A 14,586-nucleotide genomic window follows, 5' to 3' on the forward strand; every position below is an offset into this window, starting at 1 on the left:
TTTCTCCCAGTACGGGAAACAGTCCCAGTTGTTTGTAAAATCCCAACCCTCCTAAAATATCTCGTTAATCAGGTCTGTAAACGACCTGAAATACCAAGCTAAATAGCTTAAGTGGCACCCCACCGGTTTTAATTGCCAGCGGGAGTCCCACATGCGGGGGCTGCGCGCGCATGTCAGCGCGTCTGTGGGAAACCCGGAAGTGGGCGGGTTGGAGCCGGGCTCCCACCCCGCTCCAGGAATCCCCGATTTTCGGAGGCCCCCCCACCAGGAACGCACACGATCGCGGGTGCTAAAATAGAGCCCAATATCTCAGCATAAATCAAGTGGGGAAAATTTAAATTAAAAAAACATTAATTCCTAAATTCAAACATAATTGTTTTAATTACAAATAATTATGTAGTCTTTTTGGAATTTGAATAATTTAAAAGTTATCCAAACTTGTGACACCATTTCCATTTTATGTTTCTCTATTTCATGCTATAAATAACCTGGATAGAATCACTTGTTCAAAGTAAAAAAAAACCTCCAATAATATTAATTATCTGGCAATGCATAAAATACAACCTGTAGTTGAAATCTGAATCTACGAGCCCATGTATACGAAATTTACAGAACTTTATAAGTGGAGCACAGTTCCTTTCAGGAAACAAGATGCAAGAAGTTTCTTACCTGGCACCTCCAAACAGAATTACCAATTTAACCAAAAGGTTTACCAGAGACACTACTTATAAGGGTACCCACAGCATATTATGGTACAACATTTACATGTTTCAAAAGGCCGGATTTTGCTGTGAGCAGCGAACGAACGGTGCCAGCTGTTTGTTAGGCTCGCACATGCCCATCGACTTTCTATGGGATTTTGCGCGGCAAGTTACTGTCAGCGGGAGAGACAAACAGGGTGGCGCCCTCTACAGGACATCTGCACCTGTGAACAAGGGAAGCAGCTGTGTATCTCCTTAACTAATCAGACAGAAGAATCGTTAATGAGCAGCGCAGAGTCTGAATGAGGAAGTGTAAGTTAGAATAGTGAATTCAATGTCCAATCAGATACAAAAAGCGAAATAAAGAGGGAAAGAAAGATTGGATTAAGAGAGAAAAATAAGAGACAGAAAGAAAAAGTAAAAATTTTAATTAAATTAATTAAAAAAAATGTTTTAAATCTCCAACATCAATCAAAAGCTAAAGTAATGAGACTCTGCACTTGTAAAATTTAATTTTCAGTACCAGAGAGGTTATTTGGCAGTAATTAAGACTTGCCACGCCATTAAAAAGGTACTTAGACTGGAATGGACAAGCCCTCAACTGTGGTTAGTTTAGTCCCATCAGTACAGGAACTTCATGCGGGTGAATACATTTGAATGGGGGGCCAGATGTGCTGTTAGCCTCACTGTTATTTTCACAGCAAAATTCAGCGAAGTGTCATTCGTGTTTTCATTTCGTTATTGCTGAGTGAAACTTTTCTCCCGACCATGTTTTTCTCCACTAAGTGGTGCAATTTTCCGCCTCCAGTTTTCCTTCCCTTCCTGTCCATAGCTTTGACGTTCCCCTTGTACCTGCTTACTGCAGCACAGCTAAGACCTACAGACATGAACCTAAATCCCATTATTCTGGAGAGCAACACACTGCTGCTTCAATGCAGGATACCATCTATATATAATTTATTAAAAGTCTTGTGTCTGTGTGCACTTCCTGTGAACTATTTCCAATAAAAGCTCCTATTTATAATGGAAATTGCCTTTATAAACTTGTCATGCTGCCATTACATTCTGCCACCAGTAGAGGTTCTGTAACTGCATCATCACTTGTGGGAGAGTGTAAGTACTGCATAGCGTGACAAGTTTAATTCGGTTGTTTCCATTGTATATGTGGACACGGCAATTAATAATGGTAACAAAAATAAAGAACTGAATGTATGACCTTAAAATTGGGCCTAAATTACATCTCTGTTCCCTGGCCCAATTATCCTCCGCCCTCTAACCCCACCTCACCTGAAGACTAGATTTGTTCTGGACTCCCCGTGTGCATTGCCCTAGAAATCAACTAGTATCTTATTAAAAATGTTACGTCTGTGCACATTGTCACACTTTTGTGTCAAACTTTTGCATTGTAAATTATTATGTCCACATAAATTATGTCCAGAGATTTGGGCACGTAATCTAGGCTGACACTTCAGCGCAGTACTGAGGGAGTGCTACATTGTTGGAGATGTCGTCTTTTGCATTAAATGTTAAACCAAGGTTCCATTTGGCCTCTCAGGTGGGCATCAAAGATCTCATGGTGCTATTTGAAGAGCCAGATTTCCATTATAAATAGGAACTTTTATTGGAAATAGTTCACAGCAAGTGCACACAGACACAAGACTTTGAATAAATTAGACATAGATGGTATCCTGCATTGAAGCTATTTCTCCCCGAATCACCAAAAACAGATTATCTGGTCATTTATCGCATTGCTGTTTGTGGGACCATGCTGTGCACAAATTGGCTGCCACTTTTCCCTAAATTATAACAGTGGCTACACTTCAAAAGTACTTAATTGGCTATGAAGTGCTTTGGGATGTCTTGAGGGTGTGAAAGGTGTTGTATAAATGCAAGTTTTTCTTCACATTTATAATGGAAATTTCCTATGTAAACTAGTTACTCTGAAATTGCACAATCTGGCCATCGGGTGACATTGTATTATCTTTCTTGGGCAAATCACTCAAAATGGCATCAGCCTCTCCCAAAAGCCTGGGCTTGGATTTGATATTTTTGCTCAGAGCTGTGATGCTGTCAGTTAGGTTTGAATTGTGGAATCTGAGCATGTGCAGTGTACCTAATTTCCCAGAATTCGTAATTATCTTATCTGTGTCTTATTGTCAGTCAAAACAGCCATGGATTATCACCGGTGTTCTGTTTATAGAAGTAACGGCCTCTAATTATCAGCTAATTCATCATTCACACACACATATATATATGCAAATTCTCAAGAACTTGTTTGCTCTATTAACCTTCAACTTGACAATTTTTAAAAATTTTACAGACAAACTGCGACAACTCCTTAAAAAGAAAAACTTTCTATGCTAAGGGAAACATACAGATGTGTGTGGAAAAACTGTGGTGAGGATCATCTTTAAATAAATGAACAGTGGAAGTGAGGGTTAATGCCAGGAATTATTGCATCACAGCAGAATAAAAAATGAATACAGCGTTAATCAGCACAGGTTACCACTACAATGTTGAGAATGAAATGAATTATTCACAAATACATTGAATCATTAGTCAGTGAATTAACTTACAGGCACCAATTTCCAATACCATTTGGTAGGAGACTTCAGAGGAAGCAGCATCAAGGAGAGAGAAAGGATTGGAGCAATGAGGAAAAAAAAAGAAAGTCACAATTTTGTCAAGGTTCACATGCAGTACTTCAAAATCCTTCACTTGATGACTAAGGTCAAATTTTAGAAAAAAAGATACAAATGTCTTAAAAGTTTGTGAAATGTCAGACTTTGCCATTGTGTACTTTAGTCTCATTCATAGGTTAAGAGCAGGATCAGCATTACTGTTTCTCAGTGCACTGTGGTTATAAGTGGAACTATGCAGCAAGAAATGGTTACACAGTTTAAGAATTGTAAAATGTTTTTGAATTATGTCCAAGGATTTTTACAAATGGAATCTGAACATTCCCTGCACTATCATAAAAGTCTTAACAACCCTGTCTTGAATACAACTGACAATGTGAAACACACAAAATATCTGGTTACAATAAATGGCCCTCTAGATTTCCAAAACCAAACTACACCCGTATTTCTTTTTCACCGACTGACAGAGCACCTATGATGGCTTGATTGGTAAAGGCACTGTCCAACTAGGCCATACAGATGAAAAAGTAACAGGCTCAGTCTGTAACTTGTAGGGAGTAAGCGGTTCTCTGGAAGTGTGTTACAAATTGGCCTCTGTGCCTTGGAGCTGGTGAGGGGAAAAACCAGCAAGGGTTTCCACTCTTGATGGCTATTCATGGACTTGTGTTGCAGAGTGAATGTCTGGACTTTGGGCAGCACTAGGATTGGGTTGGTTGCGATGCCCTCCATCATCAAATAGCTTGCCAACATCTTACGGGCTCATACATGAAGAATGGCCATGTGGGTGAGATACCGGAGGGCTCCCTTACAACTTGTCCCAACACCAGCCAATGCCTTCAGGAGAAGCGGGGGGTGGGGGGTTGAAGAGGGAAGATTGGAAGGAATAAAAGAGGAAAAGAATCAACAAGAGTAGGAAACTGATTTTGGTGATAAAACTTTCTTTAACTTAACTTGTTTAAAACTGCAGTCATCTTTAGAACAAAAGCGAAATGAGCCATTTTGAAATCGCATAAAACATTTTTTTTTAAAAAGACACTTCGCATTTTAGTATCTTAGAATAACCACATTTCCCATCAGCTCCCACCTTTTGGGCCTTTCCAAAAGCTATTTTCTAAAATCTGTTGGATGGCATATGTAAAGAAACACAATACACGTTCAGACGAAAGGTCTTCGACCTGAAACGTTAGCTCTGTTTCTTTCTTCAGAGATGCTGCCTGACTTGCTGAGCTGATCCAGCATTTTCTGTTTTTATTTCACAATATATGGCTGCTGGATTAAAGGTAGGTAAGATTGCACAGATTGGATTGCTTCCTGCCAAACTGTTGGACAGTTCAGCAGCCACAGCTTGAATAGCAAAGCTCTGGAAAAATTACAACTTTAAAAGCTGTGGAAACGTCCAAGTGTGAAACTTCACTTTTAAAGAAAAGCAGAAGAATGAATATGTTTCTCCGTATTGAACGACCTACTCATGAAATCTCAGGAAGGTATGACTTTGAAATGTGAGAGTTGTGAGCAGTTTGGCAATTATGGAGAAAAACTGTCATTCCCCCACTTTTTGTCCAAAGAGGAATTTCACCCCCATACTATCTCATATTATCATAAAGCAATAATAAACATTTATCAAGTAATGTTTCTACAATGTCACCATACTACTAGCATCACTTGTATGGGAGAGGCCTAGAATATAGGCTAACACAGACAGCCATTGAAGACCAGCTATTCAGACACGGACTGTCAGTCTGTGTAGTAACCGTTCATACATATAAGAACTATAGAATGTATACATAAGAACATATGAAATAGGAGCAGGAGTAGGCCATCCGACACCTCGAGCCCACTCCTCCATTCAACAAGATTATGACTGATCTTCTACCTCAATGCCATTTTCCTGCACTATCCCCATATCCCTTGATGCCTTTAATATCTAGAGATCTTATTCTGAGACTGTGACCACTGGTTCTAGACTCCCCAGCCAGGGGAAGCATCCTCCTTGCATCTATCCTGTCGAGCCCTGCAAGAATTTTGTATGTTTCAATGAGATCACCTCTCATTCTTCTAAACTCTAGAGAATACAGGCCTAGTCTACTCAATCTCTCTTGTGCGACAATCCCGTCATCCCAGGAATCAGTCTGGTGAACCTTTGTTGCACTCCCTCTATGGCAAGTATATCCTTTCTTAGGTAAGGAGACCAAAATTGTACACCATACTCCAGGTGCGGTCTCACCAAGGCCTTATATAATTGCAGTAAGACACCTTTACTCCTGTATTCAAATCTTCTTGTAATAAAGGCCAACATACCATTTGCCTTCCTAATTGCTTGCTGCACCTGCATGTTAGCTTTCAGTGACTCATGTACAAGGACACCCACGTCCCTTTGAACATCAACATTTCTCAATCTCTCACCATTTGAAAAATACTCTGCATTTCTGTTTTTCCGACCAAAGTGGATAATTTCACATTTTTCCACATTATATTCCATCTACCATGTTCTTGCCCACTCACTTAGCCTGTCTATATCCCCTTGAAGCCTCTTTGCATCCTCCTCATAACTCACATTCGAACCTAGTTTTGTGTCATCAGCAAATTTGGAAATATTATATTTGGTCCCCTCATCCAAATCATTGATATAGATTGTGAATAGCTGGGGCCCAAGCACCAATCTCTGCGGTACCCCACTAGTCACAGTCTGCCAACCTGAAAAAGACCTGTTTATTCCTACTCTCTGTTTTCTGTCTGTTAACCAATTCTCAATGTATGCCAGTATATTACCCCCAATTCCATGTGCTCCAACTTTGTTCACCAACCTCCTGCGTGGGACCTTATCAAAAGCCTTCTGAAAATCCAAATACACCACATCCACTAGTTCCCCCTTATCTATTCTACTAGTTACATCCTCAAAGTCATCCAGTAGGTTTGTCAAACATGATTTCCCTTTCATAAATTCATGTTGACTCTGCCAAATCCTATTATTATTTTCTAAGTGTTCTGTTATCACATCATTTATAATTGGGCCGAAGGGCCTGTTTCCATGTTGTAAACTTCTATGATTCTATAGAGGGATATGGGCCAAGTGCAGGCAATTGGGACTAGCTTAGTGGTATAAACTGGGCGACATGGACATGTTGGGCCGAAGGGCCTGTTTCCATGTTGTAAACTTCTATGATTCTATGATTCTATGAATAGATTCTAGCATTTTCCCTACTACTGATGTCAGGCTAACAGGTCTGTAGTTCCCTGTTTTCTCGCTCCCTCCTTTCTAAAATAGTGGGGTTACATTTGCTACCCTCTGATCTGCAGGAACAGTTCCAAAATATATAGAATTTTGGATGACAACCAATGCATCCACTATCTCTATAGCCACCTCTTTCAAAACCCTGGGATGTAGATCATCAGGTCCTTGGGATTTATCGACTTTCAGTCCCATTAATTTCTCTAGTACTATTTTTCTACTAATACTAATTTCTTTCAGTTCCTCACTCTCGCCAGACCCTTGGTTCTCTAGTATTTCTGGGAGGTTTTTTGTGTCTTCTTCCGTGAAGACAGACACAAAGGGGGTGATTTTAAACCCCAAGAACAGGTGGGAGTTGAAAATAGTTGATTTTTTGGGTCGCAACCGCAAAATTTTCGGACTTTGCATTCCCAGTGGGAAGCCTGTACTTTTACCCGCCGATGTTAAACCCGGAAATAAAGCCGGGTTGCGGTCGCAACCCAAAAAATAACTATTTTCAACTCCCACCCGTCCCCAACCCATCCGTTCTTGGGGTTTAAAATCATCCCCAAAGTATTTGTTTAATTTCTCTGTCATTTTCTTATTCCCCATTATAAATTCTCCCATCTCTGTCTGTAAGGGACCCACATTTGCCTTCGCCAGTCTTTTCCTTTTTATATACCTACAGAAGCTTTTACAGTCCATTTTTATGTTTCTTGCTAGTTTACTCTCATTCTATTTTCCCTTTCTATATCAATTTCTTGGTCCTCCTTTGCTGAATTTTAAAATGCTCCCAATCCTCAGGCTTACTGGTTTTTCTGGCAACTTTTATATGCCTCTTCCTTTGATTTAATACTATCTTTAATTTCTCTTGTTAGCCACGGTTGGACCACTTTTCCTGTTAGTTTTTGTGCCTTAAAGGAATATATATTTGTTGCAAATTATGCATTAATTCTTTAAATGCTAACCATTGCCTGTCTACCATCATACCTTTTAATGTAGTTCCCCAATCAATCACAGCCAACTTGCACCTCAGACCTTCGTAGTTTCCTTTGTTTAGATTTAAGACCCTAGTTTCAGATTGAACGACATCACTTTCAAACTTAATGAAGAATTCTATCGTATTATGGTCACTCTTCCCTAAGGGCTCCTTTACAAGATTATTAATTAACCCTTCCTCATTGCACAATACTAATAGCCTGTTCCCTAGTTGTTCCTCAACATACTGATCTAGAAAACCATCTCGTATACATTCCAGGAATTCGTCCTCCACAGTATTAGTGCTAATTTGGTTTGCCCAATCTATATGTAGACTAAAGTCCTCCATGATTACTGTTTTACCCTTGTTACATGCACTACTAATTTCCTACTTTATACCATGCCCTACATTACCACTACCGTTTGGTGGCCTATAACAAATGTTTTCTGCCCCTTGCTGTTTCTTAGCTCCACCCAAACTGATTCTACATCTGGATCTGGATCTTCTGAACCTAGATCCTTTCTCACTATTGTACTGATCTCATCCTTTATTAACAACGCTACCCCACCTCCTTTTCCTTTTTGCCTGTCCTTCCTCAATGTCGAATATCCTTGAATATTCAGTTCCCAGCTTTGGTCACCCTGCAGCCACGTCTCCGTAATGGCAATTAGATCATACCTATTTACTTCTATTTGTGCCGTCAATTCATCTACCTTGTTGCGAATGCTGCTGCATTCAGATAAAGTGCCTTTACACAGTGTTTACGGTGGTAAACAGTTGGGAAATCGCTTTGCTATACTGTAGACATGTACTCAAAATAAATTTTCTTTACAAATCAGCATTTATTTTAATACCTACAGTACACCGAAGAAAATTGTTCAATCAGCAACATTTCTGGACAATATAAATTTAAAACCTTTGTTTCAAGTGCTTTAAAAATAGTTTGGGTACAACTGATGTACTCTAATTTTCTGCACAATCAATAAATCCCCTTGCAGGAGAGGGAGACTGTACACCTGTGGACAATCTCTTGAATGATGATAATGGTTTCAATAAAAAAAAATCCAAACAAAAGTGTCAGGCTGTTAGATACAAGAGGTGTGGGTTGGTGATGGATTTCCACAGACAACAGTTTTTGCATACGACCATAAGAACATAAGAAATAGGAGCAGGAGTAGGCCATACGGCCCCTCGAGCCTGCTCCGCCATTCAATCAGATCGCGGCTGATCTTCAACCTCAACTCCACTTTCCTGCCCGAACTCCATATCCATTGATTCCCCTTGCAGTTACTTAAGAAGCCAGTGGAGTATGTGAATACAGACCAGGTATAATTACTTAAGGTCTTTAGAAAATACAATCTTCAGTCATTCACGTCAGTTATACTATTTTCTTTAAACATTCATTATGTTTGCAAATGAAAAGAATCCCTCAACAGTCGAGGCAGTTCGCTTGTAAACACTTGAGCCTTCTCAAGCAGTTGATTTAAGAATCGAGCAAACAACAGTAAACCACAAGTAAAACACCAGAACAACTTTTGTCAAACCCCCATCTCAGGGTGAGGGGATTAAAAACTGCAGCAGGGGTACCCATCCAGCCCTGTTCAGCAGTAATGGAGTGGCTGTGATTTTGTGTCTCTGCAGCCAGCCCTCTCAGGTTTAAGGAGGAAAGAAAATGGGGGGGGGGTGGATGGGTGGGGAAAGTTCATCAAAGGAGACAAAATAGGCCTCAGCAGTGCACAAACATTGTAAATCCAAAACTAATCACAGGCACTGGGAAATCTGCAACCGACCTATTGGAGCGTGAAGAAAATTTAATTCATTCATTCAACACATTTCTAAAATGTACTCATAAGATATCAAAATGCACCATAAAATTCAAATGTCATCTCCACTCTGAAAGGTTACAGGTACTGTTTTATATCAAATTGGAAGGAGAATTTCTGCTAAATGTTATCTTTATATTACTAAAATTTCCACAATTTAGAATTATTTTTAGCTTTGTTAACCTGCACTTTTTAAGATTACTATTTGATCTCCCATTATGCCATGGGTCTGAAGCATAGCTGTCATGTTTTAGCAGCTAACATGGAACTCTTTCACCTGGCCCGTCACATGGTGTACCATTGTGCAAAGTGATCTAAGAAGGCACATCCTGAGATCAACTACAGGTTAAATGCTGAGAGAATTTTCTGTAGGTTGGTAGCAACCTGTAAATCTTAGGAGCTGGGATTTACTAGGAGATGTTAACCTGCAGAAAATACTCTCAGCCATTAGTCTTAATTGGGAAGAGACCAGATTATCAAGGTCAGAGAAAACAACAGGAAATAAATGGCTTCCTTTTTCAATATTTTTGACACTTTGAAGAGTGATGTCTAAAAAGTGTGACATTTTATAGATTTTCTGCCTTAAGTCTCACAGTACTGTAAAGTTACCAACTGCTTTGCTTTTCCATTCACATGCAATGTGGCTGATTAACCTCAGATTACACAATCATAGTTGATTTGTGGAGCAAATTATGGCCAATTGCACCTTCTATTAAATTAGCCACACCCAGGGCAGACTTGATTCTTAGCAATTGCTGACTGGAAAGAATGATATAACAAATTCAATCTGACATATTACAAATTGGAACAAATTAACCATTAAAATAGTTGTGCATAATTTAATTTCAGAAAGGTTCACACTCTGGTAAAATATCTGCAGAAACTGCATGGTGTAAGCAGATAAGGGAGGATGCAATTCTATACCAACATTCTAGATCATCTATCTTTACTGTTAGTAGGTGGTGATGTCAGGCAAAACAATATATGTAGTTAAAGAATGAAATAACAACTCCTCTACCTGCCTGGGACTAGCAGAAAACAGGTAAGGACAAGTACAGCAGTATAAAACAATGGTTTGGCCACAACTGGAGTATTGTGTCCAATTCTGGGCACCACACTTTAGGAAAGATGTGAAGGCCTTAGAGGGTGCAAAAAAGATTTACTAGAATGGTTCCAGGGATGAAGGACTTCAGTTACGTGGATAGACTGGAGAAGCTGGGGTTGTTCTCCTTAGAGCAGAGAAGGTTGAGAGGAGATTTGATAGAGGTGTTCAAAATCATGAAGGGTCCAGACAGAGTAGAGAGAGAGAAACTCTTCCCATTGGTAGAAGGGTCAAGAACCCGAGGACATAGATTTAAGGTGATTAGCAAAAAAACCAAAAGCGACATGGGGAAAAACTTTTTTACACAGCGAGTGGTTATGATCTGGAATACACTGCCTGAGGGGGTGGTGGAGGCAGATTCAATCATGGCTTTCAAAAGGGAATTGGATAATTAATTGAAGGGAAAAAATTTGCAGGCCAAGGGGAATGGTCAGGGGAGCAGGACTAGCTAGATTGCTCTCGCAAATATATTACATCTATTGCATTACCCTTGTCTATCCTTTCTGTTATTTCTTCAAAAAGTTCAATAAGGTTGGTCAAGCATGACCTTTTGAAATGTGACATCAATTAGTGTCGTAGGCCAATGCAGTTACTGGATAATGAAATATTTTCTGGGCTCAATAGTGAGAGTGTGTTCCATCAGTTGCTAACTGCCTGTAGATTTGTTCTGAAAATGTCTTTTATCTTTTGGCTCAACATAATTGAGGTCTTGCACCAGCTGGCTACTTAATAAGAGCCCTGAGGTGTTGTAAAGCAGGAGTGTTACATTGGGTTCCTGAATTGGTACAAAAGGAAATTCATGCCAATCTTCCATGAAATGTGGAAACATTAAAATAATGGGCTGATGGACAGTCATGTAAAACAGCTGCTGTAATAATGCTAACTGCTTATGACCAACAATAAGGCCCATAACACTAAATCTATCAAAATCTAGCCAAAAACTTCAATAACTCAGATCATTCAGTTTAAGTAAGCTACATTTCCTGCACTCCACCGATGAAATTTTAGGCTTCATTTTATAAATTATGAAAATATTTCTTGTTATTTAGTAACATGGAGTTACTGCTGATTCAGTCTCAAAGAATTTTACTTTCTAATTTGGTAGCTGTTGTTTTTAAAAATAAATTGGCTATCTTGTTACCATATCATCCATATTGTTTAATGAAAAAGCCCTTTGAAACCTGAAAGCTTTTTATGGAGCTCAGAGTATAGTTCTATTTCCAGAAACAGGCTGCCTGTAAAGATTTACTTTGCAATGATTTAAAAATGAAAGATAAATATTCACATTATTACATGACTAGCAAAGGAGCTGACACATCCTGTGGGGTAGAAAGCATTATGTTGAAAACGTGTATTTTTTTTACACTTGAATATTGCTGTTATCCTTAAGAAATGAAGCACAATTAACAGAATTTAAATTTCTGAGTTCCTACCCTTTGACTTCCAGGTGTTTCTGGCCCTTCTGGGCACCTTAACTTCTGCTCCTGGCCAACTATTTCTTTCAAATGTTCATTTACCTGAATCAATTATGAAACACAAGTTTAAGATCGCTATCCAATACATGTATGGCTTTTATTCCACTTCATTTTAAAATTCAGATCATTTATATTGTTGACCAGTGGTTTAATGACTACTTAAGATTCAATGGGAAGTGAAAGGTTAATGCGAGTGAGTGCAATAATTACAGAGAAATTGAACGGATTAACTGTTATTGCACAGAACCTCATTTGTGGAGATTTACTCCACTAATTCAGCACTAACATTTCTGGGTCTATACCAGAGAGAGAGAGAAATAGAGAGAGAAAAATAATTCATTTTCATACATTTTGATGTTCAGTTTTGTTAATAATGTACCCAAGATATATATTCAATGGTAAACATTTCAATCAGCACATTAGTAAGCAGAACAAAAGGTGGTCAAAAACTTTAAAATCATTGATGTTGATGCATGAAACTAATCTGTGAATCTCTGCAGCAGTTTGCATGTTGGAAAGGGGTCATTAACTTGTTTTAGTCACTGTGACAAAATGAGCCATACCATACCTACTGCAATTACACAATATTCAAAAGGGAACTGAACTACTGATTACCTTCAGTGCCGCATCATTGTAACTGTAGCCTACCAATATTACCACTAACAGCAAAACTTTCTCCGAAAAAGGTCCAAATATCAGTCACGTGTATAGTGATAAGCATGGGATAGTTGTATGGAGTCAGCCTAAGTGAGATTATTATAGCAGAAATCTAGCAGCATGATTCAGCACTCAGAACTTAATTTCTGAATATTGTCCTAGCTCTAGAAACTATAGGAGAGTCTTTGACCTTCCCCCAAATACTAAAAACCTTACAGTCTTTATTTAATTTTAAATTAAAGCACCCAATATCAGCAGCCAGCAAGCCCTGGTCAGTTACAGCATGATTTAATACAGAGTAAAGCTGCCTTGGCTGCTCCAACAATGTACCTTAGCCTCAACCTGAGAAGATCACCCCAAATGCATCAGTATGATACTTCTGATTCCCATACAAACTATCTTTGCAGATTCTTGGAGTGAGATTGTCAACTTCGTGCTGTGGGCTCACACCTAACAGGGACCGGGCTGAGATTGCCCAAACTAATTTCACATGCAACCTTTGCAGCCAGTAGATAAAGAAACATTTATCCCATTAGCGAGACTATTTGAATTAAAGTCACAGAGGTGAAAGGATAGTAAGGTAACCTACTGTATTTACTGCAGTGTTTTTGAAAACACTATGGTTATTAAACATGATACAATGAAGTTATTAGTTCTGAAACCCTAACTGTGGCGTTCAGCACCAGGAACACAGAAGCCTTATTTGTGTGTCAAGTGCTGAATGCAAAGCTTTCCTTAAGAGATACAAAGTTATTTGATACAAAATAAAATGGCACAATCCAGATTGGCAGATTTTGTTTCTTACAAAAGAGTTATAACTTGAGTTTTTTGATGTTCAGACTTTGCCTAAAAAATCTGGATTTCAATTTAAAAAACAATTTAGTCACAGTAGTGCCCTTTAAAATTAATTTCATGGATATCTCTCCAATATAGTTGGGCCTACATTAGAGAAACGGGCTTCCAAAATGCCAAACTATCTCAAAATGCTTAGGTTCAGCACCACAGCAATTTACTGCTTGGCTCAACTCTCACCTCTCAGTTGGAAGGTGGAAGGTTCAAATCCTACTCCGGGATTTAAGCATATAATCTAGGCCAACACTTCAGTGCAGTACTGAGCTTTATTGTAGAAGAATAAATGAGACTGTAGAATCCAACAAGACTGGGGTTTCCTGGAGCAGGCAGATTTCAAGGTGACCTGGAATTAATACAATAAACAGGCAATGCTGAACATCGGTGATCAACTGAAGATCAAATTGGAGTTTGGCTCTGCCAGATCGCATTGTCTCCTCACACACAAAAAGCCAAAGCAGCTTTGATCTTTGTTTGCCTCTGGGTCAATTCTGATATATGTACGGCACATAACTAGCATTAGTTAGTCTCACGCTACACGTATCAGGTGATTATGTCAAACAGATGGCAAAGAAGTCGATCAGACACATCAGTGAGTCCAATTACCGGCTTTCTCAGACAACCAAACCAGAATTAGGAGGCTTTCTTTGGAAATTATGCACTTCTAGGAACATGCTACTGATCTCTGATACAGAGTGTACTATCATGCTTCTGAGCTAATTACTGCCTGAAGGTACAAGGCATCTCCTTGCTTCCACTGGCCCTGGACAAGTCGCACCTCTGGTGCCCTGCGCTTTTCACCTTTACTGCACTGCAACCATCTCCTCCAATCTGTTATTGAACAGTGCTACCCCTCAGTTCAACCAACAACCAATCCTGGTAATGTGCAATTCTAGTTGTAAGAAACATAAAACATTAAACCTGACTACTCCAAACAGAAGTAGTACAATGCATGTTGTATACATGCAAATTTATGAACATGCTGGCAATAAGTTATAGCTGAGTATGACTTATTGTAAGTCCTGAGAAAAATAGGGAGATACATTTCAGATATTCAAACATATTTTCAGATAACGAAATAATCAAAATGAATTCTGTGAAGCAGAAAATCAGCATTGTTAATCAGCATTAATCGCAGTTCATTTTGAGCACA

General features: G+C 39.0%; 1 protein-coding gene across 2 annotated transcripts in view; it reads right to left on the reverse strand.

Annotated features, from left to right (window-relative positions):
• The window catches only part of LOC137325470 (calmodulin-regulated spectrin-associated protein 2-like), a 156,765-nt gene that overhangs the window by 56,407 nt on the left and 85,772 nt on the right, over positions 1-14,586 (reverse strand). Inside the window, exon 4 of one of the 2 annotated variants that reach the window (XM_067990615.1) lies at positions 11,886-11,969. The exons of the other annotated variant lie outside the window; for it this stretch is intronic. Coding sequence (XP_067846716.1) covers positions 11,886-11,969 — 84 coding nt within the window. The remainder of the gene's footprint in view (positions 1-11,885; positions 11,970-14,586) is intronic. 2 annotated transcript variants of the gene reach the window in all.

This window comes from Heptranchias perlo, chromosome 9, assembly GCF_035084215.1.
Source record: "Heptranchias perlo isolate sHepPer1 chromosome 9, sHepPer1.hap1, whole genome shotgun sequence".
Taxonomy (NCBI): Eukaryota; Metazoa; Chordata; class Chondrichthyes; order Hexanchiformes; family Hexanchidae; genus Heptranchias; species Heptranchias perlo.